This window comes from Microcaecilia unicolor, chromosome 2 (assembly GCF_901765095.1).
Source record: "Microcaecilia unicolor chromosome 2, aMicUni1.1, whole genome shotgun sequence".
Lineage (NCBI taxonomy): Eukaryota > Metazoa > Chordata > Amphibia > Gymnophiona > Siphonopidae > Microcaecilia > Microcaecilia unicolor.
This window is the reverse complement of record NC_044032.1, coordinates 257,387,630-257,412,537: the sequence shown is the minus strand read 5'-3', so window position 1 is coordinate 257,412,537 and position 24,908 is coordinate 257,387,630. Positions and strand designations below refer to the sequence as shown.

General features: G+C 45.8%; 1 protein-coding gene across 5 annotated transcripts in view; it reads right to left on the bottom strand.

Annotated features, from left to right (window-relative positions):
• GRIPAP1 (GRIP1 associated protein 1) overlaps window positions 1-24,908 on the bottom strand; it is a 253,480-nt gene that overhangs the window by 114,753 nt on the left and 113,819 nt on the right. For all 5 annotated transcript variants that reach the window (XR_003941032.1, XM_030194003.1, XM_030194004.1 and 2 more), the window contains 3 exons: window positions 12,803-13,015; window positions 12,445-12,558; window positions 6,074-6,151 (listed from right to left, as the gene is read on the bottom strand). Coding sequence is in view for 4 of the 5 variants with exons in the window: in XM_030194003.1 (XP_030049863.1) it covers window positions 6,074-6,151; window positions 12,445-12,558; window positions 12,803-13,015 (405 nt within the window). In the remaining variant the exon portion in view is untranslated. The remainder of the gene's footprint in view (window positions 1-6,073; window positions 6,152-12,444; window positions 12,559-12,802; window positions 13,016-24,908) is intronic.

The window sequence follows — 24,908 nt, the reverse complement described above, 5'->3', positions numbered from 1 at the left end:
AAAATGAGGAGTTTGAAAGATGCAACTTGTTCAAAATCATAGTATATTAGTCTATTCTCTGGTTATCTCTGGACCTAGTTTCCCTACCCTTGGGTTGCAGGGAGGTTGGGGGGGAGGGGGGAGGTATTAAGGTTTATCTGTTAGATCAGTAGACTTTTCAGGTAGGAGGATATAAGAACCCAAGCCTTTTACCAATGGTATAGTTTGGTTTGATTGGTGCTATGTCATAGGTTCACCAACCCTTTTGTATATTTAAGCTGTTTGACATAACTTTGGTTTTTGTATTGCTTTTGTATAAAATCAATAAAAACATTTAAACTAAACTCAAAGAGGCAAGGAGGGAAAAATGACTAACGAAAGTGAAGGCAGAAGAAAAAATGGCTCTAAAGATGTAAAGAGGTGACAAGAACTTTTTCAGATATATTAGGAAAAGGAGAAAATCTAGGAATGGAATTGTAAGACTGAAAGATGCTGAGAATGGCTGTGTGGAGAATGACAAGGATAAAGCAAATGTACTAAACTACTACTTCTCTTCAGTGTTCACAGAAGAAAATTCTGGAGAAGGACCATGGTCGGCTGCTGAGTGTATGAAGTGGATATTGCACCGTTCACGGAAGAAAGCATTTATAAATAGCTTGAAAATCTAAAAGTGGACAAAGCTATGGAGCCGGATGGGATCCATCTCAGAATACTGAGGGAGCTCAGAGAAGTCCTGGCAGGACCTCTTAAGGATTTATTTAATAGACCTTTAGAGATGGGAGAAGTTCCGCAAGATGGGAGACAAGTGGTTGTGGTCCCTCTTCATAAAGGCAGGGACAGGGAAGAACTGGGAAACTACAGGCCAGTAAGCCTCATGTCAGTGGTAGGAAAAATAATAGAGTTGCTGCTGAAGGAGAAGATAGTTAATTTTCTAGAAGCCAACAGGTTGCAGGATCCGAGAAACATAGCTTTACCAAAGGAAAATCCTGCCAAACAAATTGGATTGACTTCTTTGACTGGGTGGGCAAAGAACTATGCCATGAAGGATCCGTTTACTTCCTGGAAACCCAGAACTTCCTTTATAGCTCTGCAAGACGGTGCTGGCTGATGTCATCACTTCCTCTTTGGTAGTATTTAAGGAATTCTCATCTCTCAACCAGTGCCTTTGTTTGTTTGTTGCAGCCTTGTTCCAAGTTTGTCTCCTGTTCCTGTATGTGTCTTGTTTTAGCTTTGCTCCGTGTTCTAACCTTGTTCCTGCCCTGCTTCATGCCTTACTCCAGCCCCGACTCCCAGCTCCAGCCCTGTCTTCAAGCACCAGCCTTGTCTTCAGTCCAGCCTTGCTCAGGTGTCTTACCGGCTGCCAGTCAGGGCTTAGCCAACCCTCAGGTTGCCAGGTAGCATCAGCTCAGCTGCAGCACAAGGGATCAACCCAAGTTGAGAGAGATTGCAAAGGTCGTGAGCTTGGGCAAGTTACCCGCCTTGCAGCTGCTCCAGAACCTGGCCCTACAGCTCCAGCAACTTTATGATTCTATTCAGGACCTGACCAGCTGCATGGAACAGCTACAGCATCTCCAAGACCTCACCCAGGTCAAGCAGCAACTGACTTAACTTTGGCAAACTACAGAAACCCTTCAGGGGGTCTTTGCTCAGCTTGTGGTGATGCAAACTGCAGGTCCTCTGGGTCTGAACCCAACTCCAGGATCCGCTCCAGCGGTGCCACTTCCGGCTTAGCCGGTGTCTTAGCCTCAACTCCCGGCACCACCGCACTTTGATGGGAACCCTAACGCATGCTGAGGATTTATTAACCAGTGTTTGATAAACTCTGAATTACAGCTCTCTAGCTTTCCTTCGGAGCGAGTCAAGATTACCTTTACTGTCTTTCTCCTTTCTAAGCAAGCACTGGCCTGGATCTCTGCCCTGTGGGAGCAGAATGACCCGCTTATGTTCAACTTGGCTGCTTTCCTCGCACACTTCCGGCAGGTATTTGATGAGCCGGGGCGTCTTTCCTCGGTAGCTTTCAAGCTCTTGCGTATACGATAAGGGGCCCTGTGGGCCAGTATGGCATTTAATTCCAGACCCTGGTTTCTGAAATGCAATGGAACCAGGAGTCCCAGGTGACCGTCTTTTGGCTAGGGCCTGGCAGGCCACATTGACTGAAGGGACAGAATCTCCCCACCAGTTTGGATGACCTGGCTTCCCTATGCATCAAGGTGGACATCCATTTTCAAAAGAGGGCTAAAAAATGTGAAAGTTAATGCCGCTCTTTGCGGTCGATGCAGCTTCTCCTGCCCCTCCTCCCCCAGAGAAAGAAGTCCTCATACAAATAGGACAGTCTCGACTTTTGGAGGAAGAGAAAAGGCATCAAAGAACGCAAAACCTCTGTCTATACTGTGCGGACCTGGGACATTATGCTAAGCGATGTCCCAGGAAACCGGGAACACTTCCAGATCTAGGAGTTGTGAGGGAGAAGTCCCTAGGGTCCTTCCCAAGTTGCTCCGACCTCCCTCTGTACTCTCCCTGTCACCCTTCTATGGGACAATAAATGGATCACAGCCAGGAACTGGATTTATTTATGGCATGCCTATCCCACATTAGCCCAAGTGGAACTCGGGTTCAATTTGGCTTACAATATAAACATAAAAGAAAATAAATAAAAAGGGGTTAAAGAATACATCATAAAAAATATTGTATAGGAAATAACGGGGCAAATTCAGTGGGGAGTCAGGAAGAAGTGAAATATAAGGAACTAAATAATATTCAACATTGAATTCTAACATTGTTGAAGATTGAGCTAAAAAAAAAAAGTAAATTTTCAATAAATTACAAAATAACTCATAATCACTAGTATATCTAATTTGTTTAGGAAGAGAATTCCAAATTATGGTGCATTGATAAGAAAAGTTAGCATTGTGAATTGTTTTGTAAGATACATTTCTGCAACTGGGGAAATATAAAATGAGAGATTCTCTGGATGACACGGAAGCATTGCATGGCGGTAAATCAATGAGTTCGTTCATATAGGATGGTGACATACCAAATAAAATTTGATGGACCAATGCATGTAGCTTGAACAAAATTCTGCTCTTTATGGGTAACCAGTATAGATTATGAAGGAGTGGGGTAGCTTTAGCAAAGCAGCAGCCGTGTTTTGAACAGTTTGTAGTTTTTAAAGAAGGCCGCATTTAATTCCAGTACAGATGGAATTACAATAGTTGATTTTTGTTAGAACAAGAGATTGGGTTAAGGTATGGAAGACTGGTCTTGTGAGAAAATAATTGCAACTATGACAAAACAGCGGGTTTTTAAGCCTATAAAACTGTATTATTTCTTGAAGTGTATTTCTCCAGTTTGGCCAGCAGATGGTGCATGTTTATGTTTAAAGCTGTTACAGAGAACTGACTGTTCCTTCTTTAGTTAACACAGATAAGAGGTAACCTGTAGTGATATGGCTAGCTACTTTTAAAACTGATTGGCCCAGGAGCTCAATTTATCTAGGATGTACTGGCTTTTCTCTCCACTCTTAGCTAGGGAGAAGAGAGAGAAAGATCTCTTTGCTGAGGCACAATGAACAGTTATATTTGATAACCTGTGAGCAGCTGTATGTCCTGATCTCCACAGGTACTATTTAGATAGTAAACAAATGTTTAGATAGTGTTATAATTGATCCATATTTCAGTTACCTGTTATTGTTTTGATGATTGCACCTTTTCTGTTCATTACTCTCACTTTTCATGACAATAAACATTTTTAGTGTACTGCCTCTGCTTTTCTGGATTGACTAAGAATTCTGGTGGTTTGTGTGTTGGGTCTGTGGGTGCTTTCTAGGAACTGTGGGACCACTGGGACTGTGACCCCAGTAACCTAGGAATCACTGGGGATAATTTGAGAGTAGAAGACTCACCCAGAGGAAGCTGGGACCCAGTCGGTGGGAGGAGGGTACTAGTGTAAAGCACAAGCGGCAGGTGAAGGTGGACCTCAGCTGTGCTGGGGATAAACCTTCTAAGTGGCCACGGGGTAGCCCCAGGCGGGTGGCCAGACGTTTCATGACAGCAATCTCTTTAGTTTCCAAAGCATATGGAAGGAACTACAGACATCTGATACTTGACTTTCTAAGGATAAAAACTGATCAATTGTAACCCCTAAGATTTTCATTGAGGATACAAGAGGATAGGTTATAACATCAATTGTAAAATCTTTAAGAATAGTCAGATGATAAGGATTTGTTATTAAGAAAATGTAGTCTTCTCAGTATGAACTTTCAATTTAAAATTAGAAGCCCAGGATTCAGTTAATGTGATACCTAATCTGATTTTGTTAATGATTTTGGAAAATGGGATGTAAATAGTGATGTTGTCAGCATAAATAAAAGTAGAAAATAAAACGGAGTTAAGAGGACAGATAGAAGCAGAATTGGATACTGGGCCAGCATGATCAGAAAAACAAAGTCACCAGACAACAAAGGTAGAAAAAAATCATTTTATTTTCATTATAGTATGTCCACTTTGAGAATCAGGTGCTCAACATTAAAAGTTTATATTTATTTACGGCATTTTATCCCACTTTAAACATGAATTAGATTGGAACCTGGGATCGTTTAATTTTTTTTTTCCTGGAGTAATGCATTGCCCCCCCCCCAGGCTCACTCCCCGGCTATAGCCAGCTCTGCAATTTTTTTTGGGGGGGGGCACAGAGGTGGACCGGGGAGAGAGCCTGTTAAACATTTACCAGCACACCACTGGGCATAATTCCAAGCTCGCCACAACCAAGTCAACAAAACTGAGCTGCTCCAGGAAACATATGAAGATGTACTAAGACACCACCAGTACATCACTTAATAAGAACAGATACAGAATCTTTTAACAATGACTTTTCCATGGTGTTCCGGTCATCATCCTCAATATGAATCCCCAGTTCCTTCAATGAAGAGTACACAGGCAGGAAAGTTTTCAAGGATACTTAGAAAGACACACGATCAAACCTCTTGTGCCCCTGGAATCTTCACAGAATTCTTCCAAAAAGGAATCTTCCCTCAGGACAATACTCTTTATGTGAGCGGTAGTCAAAAAATGTTTCAACTGAGTATAAGCATAAACATCTTGAGGCAGAAGCTGAAATTCCTCAGAAAGCAAAGAGGAAGTGAAATTCCTCATTGCCTCTTCCTCAAAAAACTGCTCCCAAGCTCACTAACCCTAATGAAGCCCACTAAGTAAATATTCCAGAAGTCAGACCCAGAGGGAATAAAGTATTAAAAGTAACAGGAGTTAAGTCTAGATAAGACAGAATCAGGTTTAGAAAAAAAGAGCATCCCAGTAATAAAAGGTGGTAGTCATGGACGGACACACATCTGAAGGCAAAGCTCTATAATTATGGGGAAGCCAGAGTGGGTGTCGCAAAGACCGAACCCCCAACCCAGTTCTGCTCCAAATGAATCCAAAGCTTGTGAGTTTGAGCCTGAAACCATTCAAGGGCAGCTCGGGCCTGTGCTGCCTTGAAGTACCAAACAAGATCTGGAATAGCAATGCATTTTTTTCTAGCAAAAAAGGTGCCAGTACCCCTGAGATCACCCTGAAAAAAAGGCCTGGATCTCACATATATTCATTGTAGGGTTTCTGAAAACCAGACTTGGTTGAGGCCTTCAGGGACCGCATTTGCCCTCCCTTGGTCTATAAAATCCTTTGGTGGTGGTGGGGGGGGGGGGGGGGGGGGGGGGGGGGGGCAGGGCATAACAGTGAAAGCCAACATTACCTCGCACATTCTCTCATCCTATTGGTCCACATTGATGATGCCATCTCATCTACACACCAAATAATCAATGGGATTCTATATACTGTGAGGTAGTCTCATAACTACGTTCAAGAGAGTGATTGAGAACACTTCACCAAGGGCCGTTTACTAAGCCTCACTGTAGGTGCACAAACTTTTTAGCGTGCGCTAAAAATTAGCATGTGCTAACAATAGAGACACCCATAGCAATATAATGTGTGTCTCTATTGTTAGAACGCTAAGAAGTTAGCGCACCTACAGCGCGACTTAGTAAACAGGGCCCTAACAACTCAGCAAATGAAGGATGATGGTGGCTCAAAGATCTCCGTACCTGCAAGTCAGCCGTTTGCTGCTCCTTCACCTGTCTGACATCTTCTTCATGCTCCCTCTGATTCCTTTCTATCGTGTCCTAAAGATAGGATCAAATTACCAGTGGGAACGACACCTTTATAACACATTCAACAAAGCTGTATACTGAAAATTTCTATGCCGATATTATGGCATTTTAGACAAACTATTCTTTAACTTGATATTTATTTTCAAGAACATAAAGTAAAACTAATTATGAATCAGTCTATATAGGAAAATTTGTGGATGAGCAGGCAAAGCGAATGCTACATACCTGTAGAAGGTATTCTCAGAGGACAGCAGGCTGATTGTTCTCACTGATGGGTGACGTCCACGGCAGCCCCTCCAATCGGAACTTCACTAGCAAAGGCCTTTGCTAGTCCTCGCGCGCCCATGCGCACGCGCGGCCGTCTTCCCGCCCGAACCTGCTCGTGTTCGTCAGTCCCGTATGTAGCAAGACAAAGACAAGGGAAGACAACTCCAAAGGGGAGGCGGGTTTGTGAGAACAATCAGCCTGCTGTCCTCGGAGAATACCTTCTACAGGTATGTAGCATTCGCTTTTTCCGAGGACAAGCAGGCTGCTTGTTCTCACTGATGGGGTATCCCTAGCCCCCAGGCTCACTCAAAACAACAAACATGGTCAATTGGTCCTCGCAACAGCGAGGACATAACTGAGATTGACCTAAACTTTTCCAACTAACAGAGTGCAGCCTGGAACAGAATAAAAATGGGCCTAGAGGGGGTGGAGTTGGATTCTAAACCCCGAACAGATTCTGAAGCACTGACTGCCCGAACCGACTGTCGCGTCGGGTATCCTGCTGCAGGCAGTAATGGGATGTGAATGTGTGGGCAGATGACCACGTCGCAGCTTTGCAGATCTCTTCAATAGTGGCTGACTTCCAGGTCAAGTACTTCAGATGGCAGGAGTTCAGTGGCTCAAAAGGAGGTTTCATCAGCTGGGTGAGAATGACATTGAGATCCCATGACACTGTAGGAGGCTTGACGGGGGGCTTTGACAAAAGCAAACCTCTCATGAAGCGAAAAACTAAAGGCTGTCCTGAGATCGGCTTATCTTCCACACGGTAATGGTATGCACTGATTGCGCTAAGGTGAACCCTTACAGAGTTGGTCTTGAGACCAGACTCAGACAAGTGCAGAAGGTATTCAAGCAGGGTCTGTGTAGGACAAGAGCGAGGATCTAAGGCCTTGCTGTCACACCAGACGGCAAACCTCCTCCATAAAAAGAAGTAACTCCTCTTAGTGGAATCTTTCCTGGAAGCAAGCAAGATGCGGGAGACACCCTCTGACAGACCCAAAGAGGCAAAGTCTACGCTCGCAACATCCAGGCCGTGAGAGCCAGGTTGGGATGCAGAAGTGCCCCTTCGTCCTGTGTGATGAGGGTCGGAAAACACTCCAATCTCCAGGGTTCTTCGGAGGACAACTCCAGAAGAAGAGGGAACCAGATCGGACGCGGCCAAAAAGGAGCAATCAGAATCATGGTGCCTCGGTCTTGCTTGAGTTTCAACAAAGTCTTCCCCACCAGAGGTATGGGAGGATAAGCATACAGCAGGCCTTCCCCCCAATCCAGGAGGAAGGCTTCCGATGCCAGTCTGCCGTGGGCCTGAAGTCTGGAACAGAACTGAGGGACCTTGTGGTTGGCTCGAGATGCAAAGAGATCTACCAAGGGGGTGCCCCACACCTGGAAGATCTGGCGCACTACTCTGGAGTTGAGCGACCACTCGTGAGGTTGCATAATCCTGCTCAACCTGTCGGCCAGACTGTTGTTTATGCCTGCCAGATATGTGGCTTGGAGCCACATGCCGTAACGGCGAGCCCAGAGCCACATGCTGACGGCTTCCTGACACAGGGGGCGAGATCCGGTGCCCCCCTGCTTGTTGATGTAATACATGGCAACCTGGTTGTCTGTCTGAACTTGGATAATTTGATGGGACAGCCGATCTCTGAAAGCCTTCAGAGCGTTCCAGACCGCTCGTAACTCCAGGAGATTGATCTGCAGATCGCGTTCCTGGAGGGACCAGCTTCCTTGGGTGTGAAGTCCATTGACATGAGCTCCCCACCCCAGGAGAGACGCATCCGTAGTCAGCACCTTTTGTGGCTGAGGAATTTGGAAGGGGCGTCCCAGAGTCAAATTGGCCCAAATCGTCCACCAGCACAGGGATTTGAGAAAACTCGTGGACAGGTGGATCACGTCCTCTAGATCCCCAGCAGCCTGAAACCACTGGGAAGCTAGGGTCCATTGAGCAGATCGCATGTGAAGACGAGCCATGGGAGTCACATGGACTGTGGAGGCCATGTGGCCAAGCAATCTCAACATCTGCCGAGCTGTGATCTGCTGGGACGCTCGTACCCGGGAGATGAGGGACAGCAGATTGTTGGCCCTCGTCTCCGGGAGATAGGCACGAGCTGTCCGAGAATCCAGCAGAACTCCTATGAATTCGAGTCTCTGTACTGGGAGAAGATGGGACTTTGGATAATTTATCACAAACCCCAGTAGCTCCAGGAGGCGAATAGTCATCTGCATGGACTGTAGAGCTCCTGCCTTGGATGTGTTCTTTACCAGCCAATCGTCGAGATAAGGGAACACGTGTACTCCCAGCCTGCGAAGCGCTGCTGCTACTACAGCCAGGCACTTCGTGAACACTCTGGGCACAGAGGCGAGCCCAAAGGGTAGCACACAGTACTGGAAGTGACGTGTGCCCAGCTGAAATCGCAGATACTGCCTGTGAGCTGGCAATATCGGGATGTGCGTGTAGGCATCCTTCAAGTCCAGAGAGCATAACCAATCGTTTTCCTGAATCATGGGAAGAAGGGTGCCCAGGGAAAGCATCCTGAACTTTTCCTTGACCAGATATTTGTTCAGGGCCCTTAGGTCTAGGATGGGATGCATCCCCCGTTTTCTTTTCCACAAGGAAGTACCTGGAATAGAATCCCAGCCCTTCTTGCCCGGATGGCACGGGCTCGACCGCATTGGCGCTGAGAAGGGCGGAGAGTTCCTCTGCAAGTACCTGCTTGTGCTGGAAGCTGTAGGACTGAGCTCCCGGAGGGCAATTTGGAGGCTTTGAGGCCAAATTGAGGGTGTATCCTTGCCGGACTATTTGAAGAACCCAACAGTCGGCGGTTATAAGAGGCCACCTTTGGTGAAAAACTTTCAACCTCCCCCCGACCGGCAGATCGCCCGGCACGGACACGTTGATGTCGACTATACTCTGCTGGAGCCAGTCAAAACTTCGTCCCCTGCTTTTGCTGGGGAGCCGTGGGGCCTTGCTGAGGCGCACGCTGCTGACGAGAGCGAGCGCACTGGGGCTTAGCCTGGGCCGCAGGCTGTCGAGAAGGAGGATTGTACCTACGCTTACCAGAAGAGTAGGGAATAGACCTCCTTCCCCCATAAAAATGTCTACCTGAGGAGGTAGATGCTGAAGGCTGCCGGCGGGAGAACTTGTCGAAAACGGTATCCCGCTGGTGGAGCTGCTCTACCACCTGTTCGACTTTCTCTCCAAAAATGTTGTCCATTCGGCAAGGGGAGTCCGCAATCCGCTGCTGGATCCTATTCTCCAGGTCGGAGGCATGCAGCCATGAGAGTCTGCGCATCACCACACCTTGAGCAGCGGCCCTGGACGCAACATCAAAGGTATCATATACCCCTCTGGCCAGGAATTTTCTGCACGCCTTCAGCTGCCTGACCACCTCCTGAAGGCTTGGCTTGCTCAGGAGGGAGCTTGTCCACCAAGCCCGCCAACTGCCGCACATTGTTCCGCATATGGATGCTCGTGTAGAGCTGGTAGGACTGAATCTTGGCCACGAGCATAGAAGAATGGTAGGCCTTCCTCCCAAAGGAGTCTAAGGTTCTAGAGTCCTTGCCCGGGGGGCGCCGAAGCATGCTCCCTAGAACTCTTAGCCTTCTTTAGAGCCAGATCCACCACACCAGATTCGTGAGGCAACTGAGTGCGCATCAGCTCTGGGTCCCCATGGATCCGGTACTGGGACTCGATCTTCTTGGGAATGTGGGGATTACTTAGAGGCTTGGTCCAGTTCGCCAGCAATGTCTTTTTTAGGACATGATGCATGGGTACTGTGGACACTTCCTTAGGTGGAGAAGGATAGTCCAAGAGCTCAAACATTTCAGCCCTGGGCTCATCCTCCACGACCACCGGGAAGGGGATGGCCGTAGACATCTCCCGGACAAAGGCCGCAAAAGACAGACTCTCGGGAGGAGAAAGCTGCCTTTCAGGGGAGGGAGTGGGATCAGAAGGAAGGCCATCAGACTCCTCGTCAGAGAAATATCTGATGTCCTCCTCCTCCTCCCACGAGGCCTCACCATCGGTATCAGACACAAGTTCATGAACCTGTGACTGAAGCCGTGCCCGACTCGACTCCGTGGAAACACGGCCACGGTGGGAGCGTTGAGAGGTAGACTCCCTCGCCAGCACCGGCGAAGCTCCCTCCGCCGACGTTGTCGGGGAGTCTTCCTGGGAGGCGGCCGCAGCCACCTCACCTCGGGCAAAGGGCCAGCCGGCGCCTCACTCGACGGTACCGGTGGCGCAAGCACCGCCGGTACCGGAGGGGAAGGGCGCAACAGCTCTCCCAGGATCTCCGGGAGAACGGCCCGGAGACTCTCGTGCAGAGCGGCTGTGGAGAAAGACATGGAAGCCGATGCAGGCGTCGAGGTCAGAGTCTGTTCCGGGCTGTCCAAGGTGGAGCGCATCGACACCTCCTGAACAGAGGGTGAGCGATCCTCCCGGTGCCGATGCCTACTGGGTGCCGACTCCCTCGGCGACCCAGAGCTCTCGGTACCGATGCGGGAAGGAGACCGGTGTTGAAGCTTCTTCGATTTCTTCAAATGAAGCATGTCACCGGAGCTTCCCGGTACCAAGGAGGACGTAGAATCCAACCGTCTCTTCCTCGGGGCCGAGGCCGAAGAAGGTCGGTCTCGGGGGGGCTGTACCGCAGGAGCCCTCAGGGTAGGAGGAGACCCACCCGAAGGCTCACCGCCACCAGCAGGGGAATAGACAGCCCTCACCTGCACTCCAGTCGAAGCACCACCGTCCGACGACATCAGCAACAGCGGAGGTCCCGGTACCACCGACGCCGACGCAGCCTTCCGATGTCTCGGTACCGACGATGCAGAGGGTCGAAACCTCGATGCTGTCCATGTAGTCGATGCCGAGGTCGAAGACTTCGATGCTGTCGATGCACTCGATGCCTCCGGTGCTGTTGTCGACGAAGAGCCCGAGAACAACACGTTCCACTGGGCCAATCTCGCTACCTGAGTCCTCTTCTGTAAAAGAGCACAAAGACTACAGGCCTGCGGGCGGTGCCCAGCCCCCAGACACTGAAGACACGACACGTGCCTATCAGTGAGCGAGATTACCCGGGCGCACTGGGTGCACTTCTTGAAGCCGCTGGGAGACTTCGATGACATGGGCGGAAAAATCATGCCGGCGAAATCAAAATTTGCGATGGTGACGAATGGCACCAAAAATAAGGGAGAGAGAAAAAACCCGTACCGAGGCCACAAAAAAGGCCTACCCCGAAAGCGAAAGGAAACTTACGCCGGGGAAACAAACTGGACACACGGAAGGGACAAAGTCTCTTTTAGCGAAATCGCAAAGACGCGCGAGGGTCAACTTGAGGGGCGCGAAACAGCGGCAAAACACGACCGTCCCGAGCGTGGACAAAAGAAGACTGACGAACACGAGCCGGTTCGGGCGGGAAGACGGCCGCACATGCGCAGTGCGCACCGGCGCGCTAGGACTAGCAAAGGCCTTTGCTAGTGAAGTTCCGATTGGAGGGGCTGCCGTGGACGTCACCCATCAGTGAGAACAAGCAGCCTGCTTGTCCTCGGAGATTTTTTTTTTTTTTTTTTAATTGCATTTGTACCCCGCGCTTTCCCACTCATGGCAGGCTCAATGCGGCTTACATTGGGCAATGGAGGGTTAAGTGACTTGCCCAGAGTCACAAGGAGCTGCCTGTGCTGGGAATTGAACTCAGTTCCTCAGGACCAAAGTCCACCACCCTAACCACTAGGCCACTCCTCTTAACCTTACAACTCCTGAAAAAGAAATATTTCCTCTATCACAACTAGAAAAGTAATATTTGGAGGACAAGCAAAAAGGAAAACAAAAGAAATAAACAGGCAATTCATTTTGATGTTGTAAACTGCTTTGGACCATTTTTGGAGAAAAGCGGTCCATAAGTGCACAAAAGTCCCATCTGGCCCTATTCCTAGGATTCCAGGTACATTTCTTCTATTTAAACACTAGTAGATAAATGGGAAGTAAAAGTGAGAGCTCTGCATTCCACGGGTAGCTCATCCCAACATAACTTTGTTCTTACCTCAGCTTCTTTCAGCCGTCTCTCAAACCAACCCTTGGTCCCCTCCAGAGACTGGATCTGCAGCCGCAGCTCTTCCACTGTCTGCTGCATGCTCTCCAATTCTCTGCTCCGTGCCTGCAAACAGAGGACAAGGTCTTGGACAACATAGGAGGCAGCAGGAACCAGAGATCCTATTGAGGATCTTGGTGTTGTCTGGTTCAAAAGTGTTCATCTTTCACCAAAATGTCCCTGTACATTCTGTGCTCTCCCTTCCTCTCTGTACCCCTCAGCAAGTCCTGATCAGTCACTGTTATCCCATTTACTGCCAGCTCGTGGAACAGATAAATCCTCAGTTCCTGGTCCTCCCCTCCTTCCATACCTTCTCCTCCTTTAGCTGTGCCTTCAACTCTTCCTCTCCCCGGTGCTTCTCCTCATGCAGCTCCCGCAGTTCTTTCTCATATTTGGCCCGAATGCCCAGCACCTCCTTCTCATGTTGCAATTTCACATTCCCCACCTCCTCTTTGTGCCATGCCTGCTCTCGCTGCCTTTCAATCGCCATCTGGTCCAGCATGGCCTTTCGTTTCTCTGCACTCTGAAAGAGAAGGGAAGAGAAAGTTAATTAACTTACTTTCTCATGAATACTGCCTAACCATCTAGTTTAGTCCTGCAACTTGTAGTTCTGGGGTCTCTAAGACAATGATGATGAACTCCAGTTTGAGTGCCACAAACTGGTCTAGTTTCCAGGATTTCCCACAACGGACATTTTTGAGATTTACCTTTATATGTTTGATCTGGCTATCCTAAATAATTTGTTTGTGATGTTCAGGGACCAGGAGATCAACATTGTCGCCTTAAGAAAAGCAAGTAGACTACAAGTTCCAGCATGGAGTGGGTATAAAAACAGACCCAGCTCAGTCTGTCCTGTGAGGAAGGACAACCATGCTACTCATGACTGTGGCCATAAGCATTACACCCCAGTAACCATGCAACAGTATTAAAGCACTAAGGGGTGCTCCGTCAATTTTGATTTTTACATTCCATTGTTATGCCACATAGATGATGACGACTGAACTATTACACCACTAACAGAGAAAGAGGTAGTTACTGCCACCACAAATTAGCAAAAAAAATGTAACACTTAAAATATCATTGCCATGAAATGCCTAGCCACCCACCTGGGGTTAACCCGCGGCCACTTAGAGAGTCCATCCCCAGCACAGCTCAGGTCTGCCTGCACCTGCTGCTTGTGCTCTACACTAGCACCCTCCTCCCACCAACTGGGTCAGGACCTCCTCTGGGTGAGTCTCCAGCTCTCAAATTATCCTGTAATTTCTAGGTTACTGGGGCCACACTCCCAGTGGTGCCACAGTTCCCAGAAAGCTCTCACAGACCCAATACACAAACCACCAGGATTCTTTATCAGTCCAGACAAACAGGGTGAACAAACAATTATGTTTATTCTCTTAGAAATATTGAACAGTGGAACAAAATAGTGCAAACTGCAAACAATAACAGGTAACTAAAATATGGATCAAATTATAACATTAACTAAATATCTGTATACGGCCTAAATAGTACCTGGGAAGTTCAAGACATATAATTCATCGAGCCTCAGCAAACAGATCTGTCTCTCTTTTCTCCTGGGCTAAGACCGAATTCAAAATCAGTAAAGTCCAAATAAGAGAAGCTCCTGGGCCAAACAGAGCCCAGTCAACAAGATTTCAAATATATACTGCTTCTTGCTTCCTGTTTGTGTCAAACCAAAGACAAAACACTCAGTTCTCTGTAACAGCTTTACTGCAAAGAAACACCACGTGCTGGCCACATAGGAGAAATACACTTCAGAATATAATCAATGCAGGAAAATATCCAATGCATTTTACAGACTTAAAACACACTGTTTCTTCACAACTCCCCCCTTAAGAGAGAGACCCTGGACTTCGGCCTCCATAGACTGCTGATCGGGTCTCGATAGTCCAGTGTCAGGGCGGTTCTAGCTTTTCCTTTCTGGAGATGCCATCAGCTTTGCCATGTCCATTGCCCTTCCGGTGCTTATAACAGAAGTTTTTACCACATTCGGCACATGGTAACAGTTTTAATCCTGTATGCTTCGATTTGTGAATAGTGAGGAGTATCTTCTGACAGAAGCTTTTACCACTCTCAGCACATGTGAATGCTTTGTTAGCTGTGATTTATGAATAAAGCTTTTTCTACATTCAGTGCATGTAAACGGTTTCTTCTCGGAAGGGATTCTATACTGCTTTGACAATAAATTTTCAGCAACTGAAACTTTTCTTACACTCTGTACTTGAAACTGGTCTCTCTCTTGGGTGAAATTTTGCGCTGCTTTTTAACATATTTATAAATGACCTAGAGATGAGAGTAACTAGTGAGGTAATTAAATTCGCAGATGACACAAAATTATTCAGGGTCGTCAAGTCACAGGAGGAGTGTGAAAGATTACAGGAGGACCTCGCGAGACTGGGGGATTGGGCGTGCAAGTGGCAGATGAAGTTCAATGTTGACAAGTGCAAAGTGATACACGTGGGTAAGAGGAACCCAAATTACAGCTATGTCATGCAAAGTTCCACGTTAGAAGTTACGGACCTAGAAAGGGATCTGGGAGTCATCGTTGATAAGACGTTAAAAACTTCTGCTCAGTGTGCTGCAGCGGCTAAGAAAGCACACAGAATGTTGAGTATTATTAGGAAAGGGATGGAAAACAAACACAGAGTATTGTGTCCAATTCTGGTCGCCGCATCTCAAAAAAGATATAAAGGAATTAGAAAAGGTGCTGAGAAGGGCGACAAAAATGATAAAGGGAATGGAACGACTTCCCTATGAGGAAAGGTTGAGAAGGTTAGGGCTCTTCAGCTTGGAGAAAAGGCGGCTGAGGGGTGATATGATAGAAGTCTACAAGATAATGAGCGGAGTAGAGCGGACAGATGTGAAGCGTTTGTTTACACTTTCAAACAACAACAAAACCAGGGGACACAAGATGAAGCTAGAATATGGTAGATTTAAAACAAATAGGAGAAAGTTTTTCTTTACTCAGCGTGTAGTTAGAGTCTGGAACTCGTTGCCGGAGAATGTAGTGACAGCAGCTGGCCTTACGGAATTTAAAGGGGGTTTGGACAGATTCCTGAGGGAAAAGTCCATTGAACATTATTATTTTTTTTTTTTTGGGGGGGGGGGGAGGTTGCCAGGTTCTTGAAGCCTGGATTGGCCACTGTCGGAGACAGGATGCTGGGCTTGATGGACCCTTGGTCTTTTCCCAGTATGGCGGTGCTTATGTACTGTTATAAACAGGACATGAAGATATTCTAGCAGTGTTTTTCTGATGTTCTGTAATGTTTACTTTATTGTTACAGCTTTTCCCATATTCTATACTTTTACATAGTCCAGTTTCTTCTCTTTCAGGTTTTGCATTAGCTCCTTTATCGTACTGAAATCTCTCTCATACTTATAGCATGTAAAATGTCTCTCTCTCATACATGTTTCCTGTTGTCCTTGTAGTTCTCCCTTTTGACCGAAAGTGTTTTTACAGTCTGTATGTTTAAAGAGTCTCTTCAGTGTTAGATCCCTCTGGTAATGTCTCCACTAAGAAGACATGTATGGGCTCAGTATCCTGACACTCTTCTGGTAGGCTGCATACAGCTAGCACCATAGCTGTGCGGTCTGCATAGGCCTTTAACATATTTACATGAAAAGTACACTGCTTTCTGTCTTCAGAGACAACATAGCTTGTATCATTCAGGCAACTTATGACATTGTAAGGTCAAGCCCAGCTAGCTTGAAGTTTATTCTGACAAACTGGGACTAAAACAAGTACCTGTTGGCCCTCATAAAACTGTTTCGGGCTTTACGATCATACCAAGTCTTTTGCTTAGTCTGAGCTGCCTGCAAGTTATCTCTGACAAAGCTCACAAATTCTTCTAATCTCTGCCGCATATTTATTTATTTATTTATTTGTAGCATTTGTATCCCGCATTTTCCCACCAATTTGCAGGCTCAATGTAGCTTACATTTGCCGTAATGGTGGTTGCCATTTCTGGGTTACAGAATTACAAATGGTATTGCGTGAAGTTGCATGCATACATGGTAACATACATGGAACTATTAACTACATATTCAATTACAGGGGTGTCAAAGTATCAACATTCCCCTCCCATCCTCTGACCATAAAGTAAATCAAATGGGGTGAACCCTGTAGACTCCTGATGTACTTCTCTGTGTACCAACAGTAGGTAGGGTAAGTATTTTTCCCAGTCTCTGTCTCCTGTTTCTAAGAAAGTCTTTAACGTGCTTTAATGTACCGTTAAACCTCTCCACCAACCCATTAGTTTCAGGGTGATATGGTGCAGCACATACAAATTTCACTCCACAGTGTGCCCACAGATTTTGGATCAGCTCAGACAAACTGTGTCTATTGGTCTGAGAGAATTTCTCGTGGATATGCTACTGAAGAAATATTTCTAGCAGGGCATTAGCAACTTTCTCTGATTCTATGAAGGATAAGGCTACCGCTTCAAGATATCTGGTAGCAAAGTCCACCACTGTCAATATGTATCTTTTCCGGCTAGGGACAGCTAGAGGCCCCACTATATCCACAGTTATTCTATCAAAGGGCTAACTAATAATGGGTAAAGGTTTTATGGAGGCTCTGGGGTAATCTTGGACCTTACTCGCTCTTTGGCACGCATCACAGGTTCGACAATAGTCAACTACGGCTCGAGATACTCCTGGCCAATAGATGTTCTAGGTCAGTCTGGTGTGCTGCTAGTGGAATGTCGTGTGCAATCTGTAGAAGTTGTTCCCTGTATGACCTGGGCACTATAAGCTGCTTGCCTGCTATCCAGGGCCTATTAGGATCAGCAGGATCAGTCTCTCTGTACAAGCAGCCCCCTTTCCGTAGGATACGATCTTTACCAGTCTCATTGGTTGGCTGACCAGCCCTCTGCCTCAGGGCTTCCAGGTCAGGGTCAGAGCGCTGTGCTTCCTGAAAAGCATGTCTCTGTCCTATATCAGTATCCATATCTGGAAGGATACTGCTGACTCCGCTATCAAAAGTAATGTTCAATGGACACGTTGGTCACACACAGCATTGGCACTGGCTTGTTTTTCATTATGCCTACTTCTCTGTATCCAGGCTTGGTACCCCAATCCAGGAATACTCGAGAAAATACAGTCTCTCTGGATCCATTGACTAGCACTACCTCTGCAGTGCACCCTGGTAGAATAGCATCTTCCAGCACTAGCTCTGGTCGTAACAAAGTCATGCTAGAGACAATGTCCACAAGCCCAGTCACCTGAGTCTGGTTCACAGTTACTGGAGTGCTGTGGAAATCCATCTGCTTCCTTGCTTGATGAATGGCCAGTAACTTTTTGTGCTGCGGCAACTGTGTGGGCCTCCTTCGTGGGACTGGAGCTATCCACAACACTCGCCAGCCTTGGTGCAGGAACTGGAAAGCATTAGTGCAGACTTGGGATTATCTGGGCAATCCGCTTTGAAATGTCCTGTGCGCCCCCACACTGGTAACAAGGACGTTCATGCATGAAGTCTTTAGATTTGGGGGAACACTGGATGGTTTGATGACACTCTCTGAGGTTGCAGGAATATTTGGGTTATGGCCCTGGCTGTCCTTAGATCCCAGCTGCTGCGGACAAGAACAGCTTATCTTCGCTAACCGGGGACGGCCAGCCATAAAGATGTCAACCAACTCAGCCGCTTTCTCTGGAGTATGGGCTGGTGATCTTGAACATGCTTCCTCACCTCTGGACGACAACACTGAAGAAACCGTTCCAGGACCATCAAGTTTTAGCAGTCCTCTAGGGTTTTAATTTCAGCTCCACTGAGCCACCACTGATGCTGGTATCTTAGCTGAATCACATCATCCACCCCCTTTTGCAAAGTCCGTAACTTTAGTCTATTGATCTTGGGGATAATAGCATAATGGTTCAACAAAGCTTTGCACACCTTCTCAAATTGGGAGCATGTCTCCATGGACAGTCCTTGAAACATCTCAAGCGCTCTACCAGTGAGCTTTTCTCCCAGATAGCGCACCCAGTCTTTCTGAGGAATTTCATGGAGGCAGCAAATTTTTTCAAGGAAGTTAAATAGCCATCTATGTCACCTCTGATATCATCAAACTGCGGAAACAAGTTCAGCCCAATCTAGGCCGTGGATCCTGTCTCTGGCCATGGCGCAGGGGTTGGGTTGGAGCTTTAGATATGAGCCATTTCCATCTCCAGCTTCATTTTCTGCAGCTGGAATTCCCGCTCACGCTCCTCACACTGCCGCTAGATTTCACACTCTTCATGTTGCTGTCACTCTTCCCCTTTCTCTCGCTGCAGCTGTCTAGCCGCTGTCACTCTTCCCGTTCCTCTTGCCACAGCCAGTCTTCTGCTCCTCTCACCGCTATTGCTCTAGAATGTAGATCTGCCGGATCTCAGTTGGTGTGGCATTTGGCCCTGCCAATTCAACAGCCTCTGCTCTTAAGGGGTCCACTCTCCCCACAGGAGAACTCTGACCAGGCCAGTCCTGCAGCTTCTCCCCACTGAGGTCATCTGGTTGCTCTTGTGTTAGGACAGGCATCTCCAGTGCTTGCTGGCCACTGCCAGTCACCATCAGCACACTGCTAATCTCCTAATAACTACCAAAAAAAAAAACAGGAAATGGACCCTGTTACTGTTGCACTTGTTCACTGTGCTCTGTGTCTGGAGGTTACAGATAAAAAAAAAAAAAAGCCTCTGAACCACTCAGTGGGTGGTGACCCTCATGCCACACACTGAGCCTGACAATCCCACCACACTGCCACCAAAAAAGGACGTCCGTCAAGAAACATCTAGCCACCCACCTGGGGTTACCCCGCGGCCACTTAGAGGGTGCATTCCTAGCACAGCTCAGGTCTACCTGCACCTGCTGCTTGTGCTCTACACTAGCACCCTCCTCCCAATAACTGGGACACAACTGCCTCTGGGTGAGTCTCCCACTCTCAAGTTATCGCCATTGATTTCTAGGCTACTGGGGCCATACTCCCAGTGGTGCCACAGTTCCCAGAAAGCACCCACAGACCCAATACACAAACCACCAGGATTCTTTATCAGTCCAGACAAACAGGGTGAACAAACAATTATATTTATTCTCTTAGAAATACTGAACAGTGGAACAAAATAGTGCAAACTGCAAACAATAACAGGTAACTGAAATATGGATCAATTATAACATTAACTAAATATATGTACACTGCCTAAACAGTACTTGGGAAGATCAGGACATATAATTTACCGAGACTTAGCCAAGGGATCTGTCTTTCTTTTCTCCTGGGCTAAGACCGAATTCAAAACCAGTAAAGTCCAAATGAGAGGAGTTCCTGGGCCAAACAGAGCCCAGTCAACAAGATTTCAAATATATACTGCTTCTTGCTTCCTGTTTGTGTTAAACTAAAGACAAAACACTCAGTTCTCAGTAACAGCTTTACAGCAAGAAACACCATCTGCTGGCCAAATAGGAGAAATACACTTCAGAACATAATCAATGCAGGAAAATATCCAATGCATTTTACAAGCTTAAAACACACTTTCTTCATAATCATAAAAGGCCTTTAAAAATTAGAATATGCATGCCCTCGTAAAAGCACTAAAGACACTTGTGGTAAAGACAGTCTTAAATATGACTTGATTATCAAAACATTTTCTAAAAATACAGTGACTCACTACTATAGGAACTTGAGAGTAATTTTATAGAGTTTGCTTAGGTTTGGGTAGATAAAAGGGTGCCTATTTTATAAAGGAATAGACACCCATGTGTCTTTATGAAATAAAAGGGTTGAAATGGAAGAGATCTCAGCTACACTGAAAGTGCAGACATTTACACCTATACAGAAACAGGCATAAATGTTAGCAGGTAAAGTACACATGTATGATATAAAGGATGTGCATACTTTCTAAGTTCATCTGCACTCCACCCCAGTACACGTCTACATGTGCGCAGCATGAAAAGTACATGTTTTGTCAATGCACATACTTTTACACATGTAATCACAGGATCCTTTTATAAAAGCCCTTCTACATACACAAAGTGTTAATAAAATTATCCTCTTAGTGTGCACTGTCAATAGGCCGTAACCACCGTGGCAAATGAAAGTTCCTCAAATCCTAAATATCAGATCAGAGGTGTCTACAGTTTTTCCAACAATGTGCCACATGATCAGAAATACTTAAATGTGAGGACCGCAGGAGTTTTATTAGACTCTTATTGCATGATTCACTCTCATCAAAATCTGTCTCTTGAAACTATCTCTTAATTATCCACCGAACGCTCAGCAATTTTTCAATATATGCTAGATAATTAGCTAAAACAATTTTGGCTAAAAATCTCAAGTGGGCCACATCTCAAGGTCAGGTGGGCTGCACAGTGGTCACCCATGTATTTGCTCATTGCTTTAAGCATTGATACCCAGTTCCTTTACTGTCACATATATAAGAAAGGATGCCCACTTTTTTTTGTTGGTTTAATAAAAAGATGACCGATTTTTCACATAAGGCACATACCTCTCTCATGAATATACCATACGGTAAACCGTAAGCCATAGAGCAGAGATTGGGGGGGTGGGGGTGGGGGTGGGGAGGAGCATTTTTCCACTGAACAGATATCATTACACATAGTGATGTGCAAAAGATTTCCCCTATTATTACATTTATGTCATACTGAATGGTTTCTGATATTTAGACAAAGGGAACCTAGTAAACACAACAGTTTTTAAATTATTACATCATTTCCTTAAGGAACTAAGTTATCCAACGTCCATATCACCACCTTTAGAAGCAATAACTGCAGCCACAACACTTCATTAAATTTGATATGAATCGTTCAAATCACCGTTATTTCGTCCATGAACTGCTCATTTCAGGCCCTGACACAGCATCTCTATTGTGTTCCCTATTGACTAGGCTAATCCAAAGCTTTAATTTTGTTTCTCCTCAACCATTCAAATGTGGACTTGCTTTTGTGTTTTGGATCATTGTCTTTTGCATAACCCACTTACGCTTCAACTTCAGCTCATGGACAGATTACCGAATATTCTCCTTAAGAATTTTCTGGTTCAGTGCAGATTTCATGGTTCCTTCAATAATGTAAAGTTTTCTAGATTCTGAGGAGGCAAAGCATCCCTACACCATCACACTACCACCGTTGCATTTGGACTGTTGGTATGATGTTTGTGGCTGAACAGGGGGCTCCCATGTTTTGTGATTTCTATTGCTGCCCTATGACACTTTTTCCCTTCAGGGTATTTCCCTTGGTTGGCTACCAGGTGGTGTTTGACCTCTGCATTATAGCTGTAAAAGAGGTCCGTTTTCTTTTTAGCTACATTCCCCAAAAGGGAAAAGTAACCTGCAGTGTCACTGGTCAAACATCCTCAGTGCTAATGCTCTGTGCCCTGATTGGCCCTAAAGCCAAAAACCTAGACCAAAATGTGCTAGAACTCCTCAGTCTCAGTTGGGAGTGTGGAGGAAGTAGACCTTTGCGCTGAGACCATGTTCAATTCCTGTGAGCAGTTTCTTTTTCCTGACCTCCCCAGGTACTACTTAGATAGTAAAAAGTGTTCAGCTAGATATAACATCAAATCCTTTTTATTTTACCTTTTTCTGTTTGTTGTTTAAACTTCTATCATTCACTGTTCTATTTTTTTTTTAATAATAAACCTATTAGTTTGTTAGCTTTGTTGTCCTGGACTAAGAATCCTGGCAGTTTGTGTTCTCAGTCTGTGGGTGTTTTCTAGGAACTGTGGGACACCTAGGATTGTAGTTCCAGTGCCTCCAGAAACCACCACAGAAAAAACATGCGGGTGAAAAAAACGTATCCAGAGGCAAGTGGGACCCAGCAGGCAGGTGGAGGATATGCCAGTGTAGGGGCACATGTACAGGTGCAGGTGGGCCTGGGCAGTGCTGGGCCAGACCCTCCAGACGGCCACAGGGTTAACCCCAGGTGGGTGCTAGGCATAATGTTAAGGCGTTATGTGACAATGTTCTTACTGCAGAATGCTGTATTTGCTTTACGCTAGACATAATGGGACCTGTATTGTCCAAAGAGTTCCACTTTTGACTTGTCTGTCCATAAAATATTATCACAAAAGGATTGGGGACCATCCAGGTGTGTTTTTGCAAAAGCGAGATGAGCACTGATGTTGCTTTTGGTGAGCAAGTGATTCCACCTTGCTCCTCTCCCACGAATCCCATTTTTGCCCAGTCTCTTTCTTATTGTGAAGTCATAAACACTGAACTTAGCAGAGGCTAGAAAGGCCTACAGTTCTTTGGATGGTCTTCTAGGATGTTTTGTTAGTTCCCGGATGAGTTGCCACTACACATAGGCGCCAGGTATAAGAGGCTTGGACAGGCTAAGCCTCCCCTGCTGTGCTCTGAGGGGTTTAAATTGTTGATTTACCTCCATCCTCACAGCAGGAGCTGCAGTGAAAGCCCTCTAGCCTTGTCCAGTTGTAGAAATTGGTTTATGGTTTGTTTACCTTACTGCTGAGAGAGGGTGGGGGGGTTGGCTGGAGGTGTCCTGGGTTGCCAGGGAGATATTTAACGAGGATGACTTCCTGAACTGCACTGAGGACAGATAGCAGCAGAATCATACTGGGCCAGCATGATCAGAAAAACAAAGTCACCAGACAACAAAGGTAGAAAAGATAATTTTATTTTCATTATAGTGTTTGGAATATGTCCACTTTGAGAATCAGGTGCTCAACATTAAAAGTTTATATTTATTTACTTATTTATGGCATTTTATCCCACATTAAACATGAATTAGGGTGTTTTGTGGCTCTACATGAGAACTGTGATTATATGATCCCTTGTTTCATATTGTTGACAGTCTGCATTTTCCGTATGGGTGGTATATTGGTGTATTAGGTTCTGCCCAGTGTAATATTTATGGTACAGTAAGGTTCTGAGTGTGTTTTTGCACAAAGTTGTGCATAGTGTTTTGCAGTTGAGCGATTGTGCTTAGAATATGCTTTGATCAACCACTTTATTCTTTGACATATGATACATATCTAATATCTAAATTTAATAAAAGGTATTAATTGTGATTATTTTATTTTTATTTATTTTTTCTGTGTGTTATCAGACAATTATGGATATAAGCTCCGCCCCTGGCTCCACCCCCTAACCATGCCCCCTTTAGCCTCCCCAAACAGTTGGGCTACCGACCGCCTATGCCACTATACCTTGCAGTAATTTGGCAGGCTGGCCACTCCTGAAAAGATTCACCACTGTTCCAAATCTTTTCCATTTTGAGATTATGGCTCACTGTGGTTCAGTGGAATCCCAGAGATTTAGAAATGTTTTATTTTCTCATCTCCTCTGGAATTTCCTTTGAATTGTGGCATAGATTTATTGTAGAAACTTTGTGGTGACTACTTCACTCTCATTTTAAGACTCAATAATGAGACTTAGATTCAACAGGGCTGGCTGAAATCAACAGTTGCTGCTTTGCAAATGTCAAGAAGAGTGTGTTCTTAGATGAGCAACTGTTGGAAGTAGTAGCTCTGAATCTGTGCGCTGTACTCAACCTGGTACTGGAAGGCCCATCTCCCTGTAATAGAATTGAATGCAGTCTGCTACCCAAAGGGATATGGTCCATCTGGAGACTGGAAGGCGAGGGTTGTTAGGGTTAAAATGTAACAAAAAGCTGGTTAGATTTGCAAATCAATTCAGTCTTTTTTTAGATAATACAGCAATGCACATTGGCAGTCTAGAGTGTAAAGAAATACTTCTGCTGATGGAGAATGCACAGCCGGGAAGGTGGCCAGAAAGACAATGGATTGAATCACGTGGAAGCTGGAAACAACTTGCAAAAATCTAGGGTGAGTGCAGATAATTACTTTGTTGTGTGAGAACTGAGTGAAGGGTAGGGTATGTGACCAAAGATGAAGGAGATAGGAAAGCCAGTGCTGAAGCGGACAAGAGATTGGGTTTTGCTGTAGACCAGTGAGTGAGGAGAGTCCATTTACACCAATTCTAGTACTGGGTCTTTGCACTGCTAGGAGGACTGATTTTATTTCTTAGAAGAAAGGGCGGGCATCTATGAGGCTTCACTCAATTTTCATGCTGTGAGAGATAAGCTGGATAGATTTGTGTGTAGCAGATGGCCCTAGTGTTGTGTTAGCAGCACTGAATGATGTCCTAGAGGGATGGAGTGTCTACTAGAAGAGTTAGTAACTTAGGGTACCAGAGCTGTCTGCAGTATTGCAGTAGTCCAATTATAAAAGCAATACTGCTTGTGTTAATCTTAATTGATCCAATGTAAAAAATTTACACAAATGACAAACTCTTATTAAGCAGACAGTTTTTCTAATCAGACAACTAATCTGAGGATCCATTGATACATTTTGATCTAAGAGTATTCCCAAAATCTCAATTACAGTCAATTGTGAAGGAAGCCAAGTTGGGATCAGGTTTATTCTTGATTAAAAGAAACT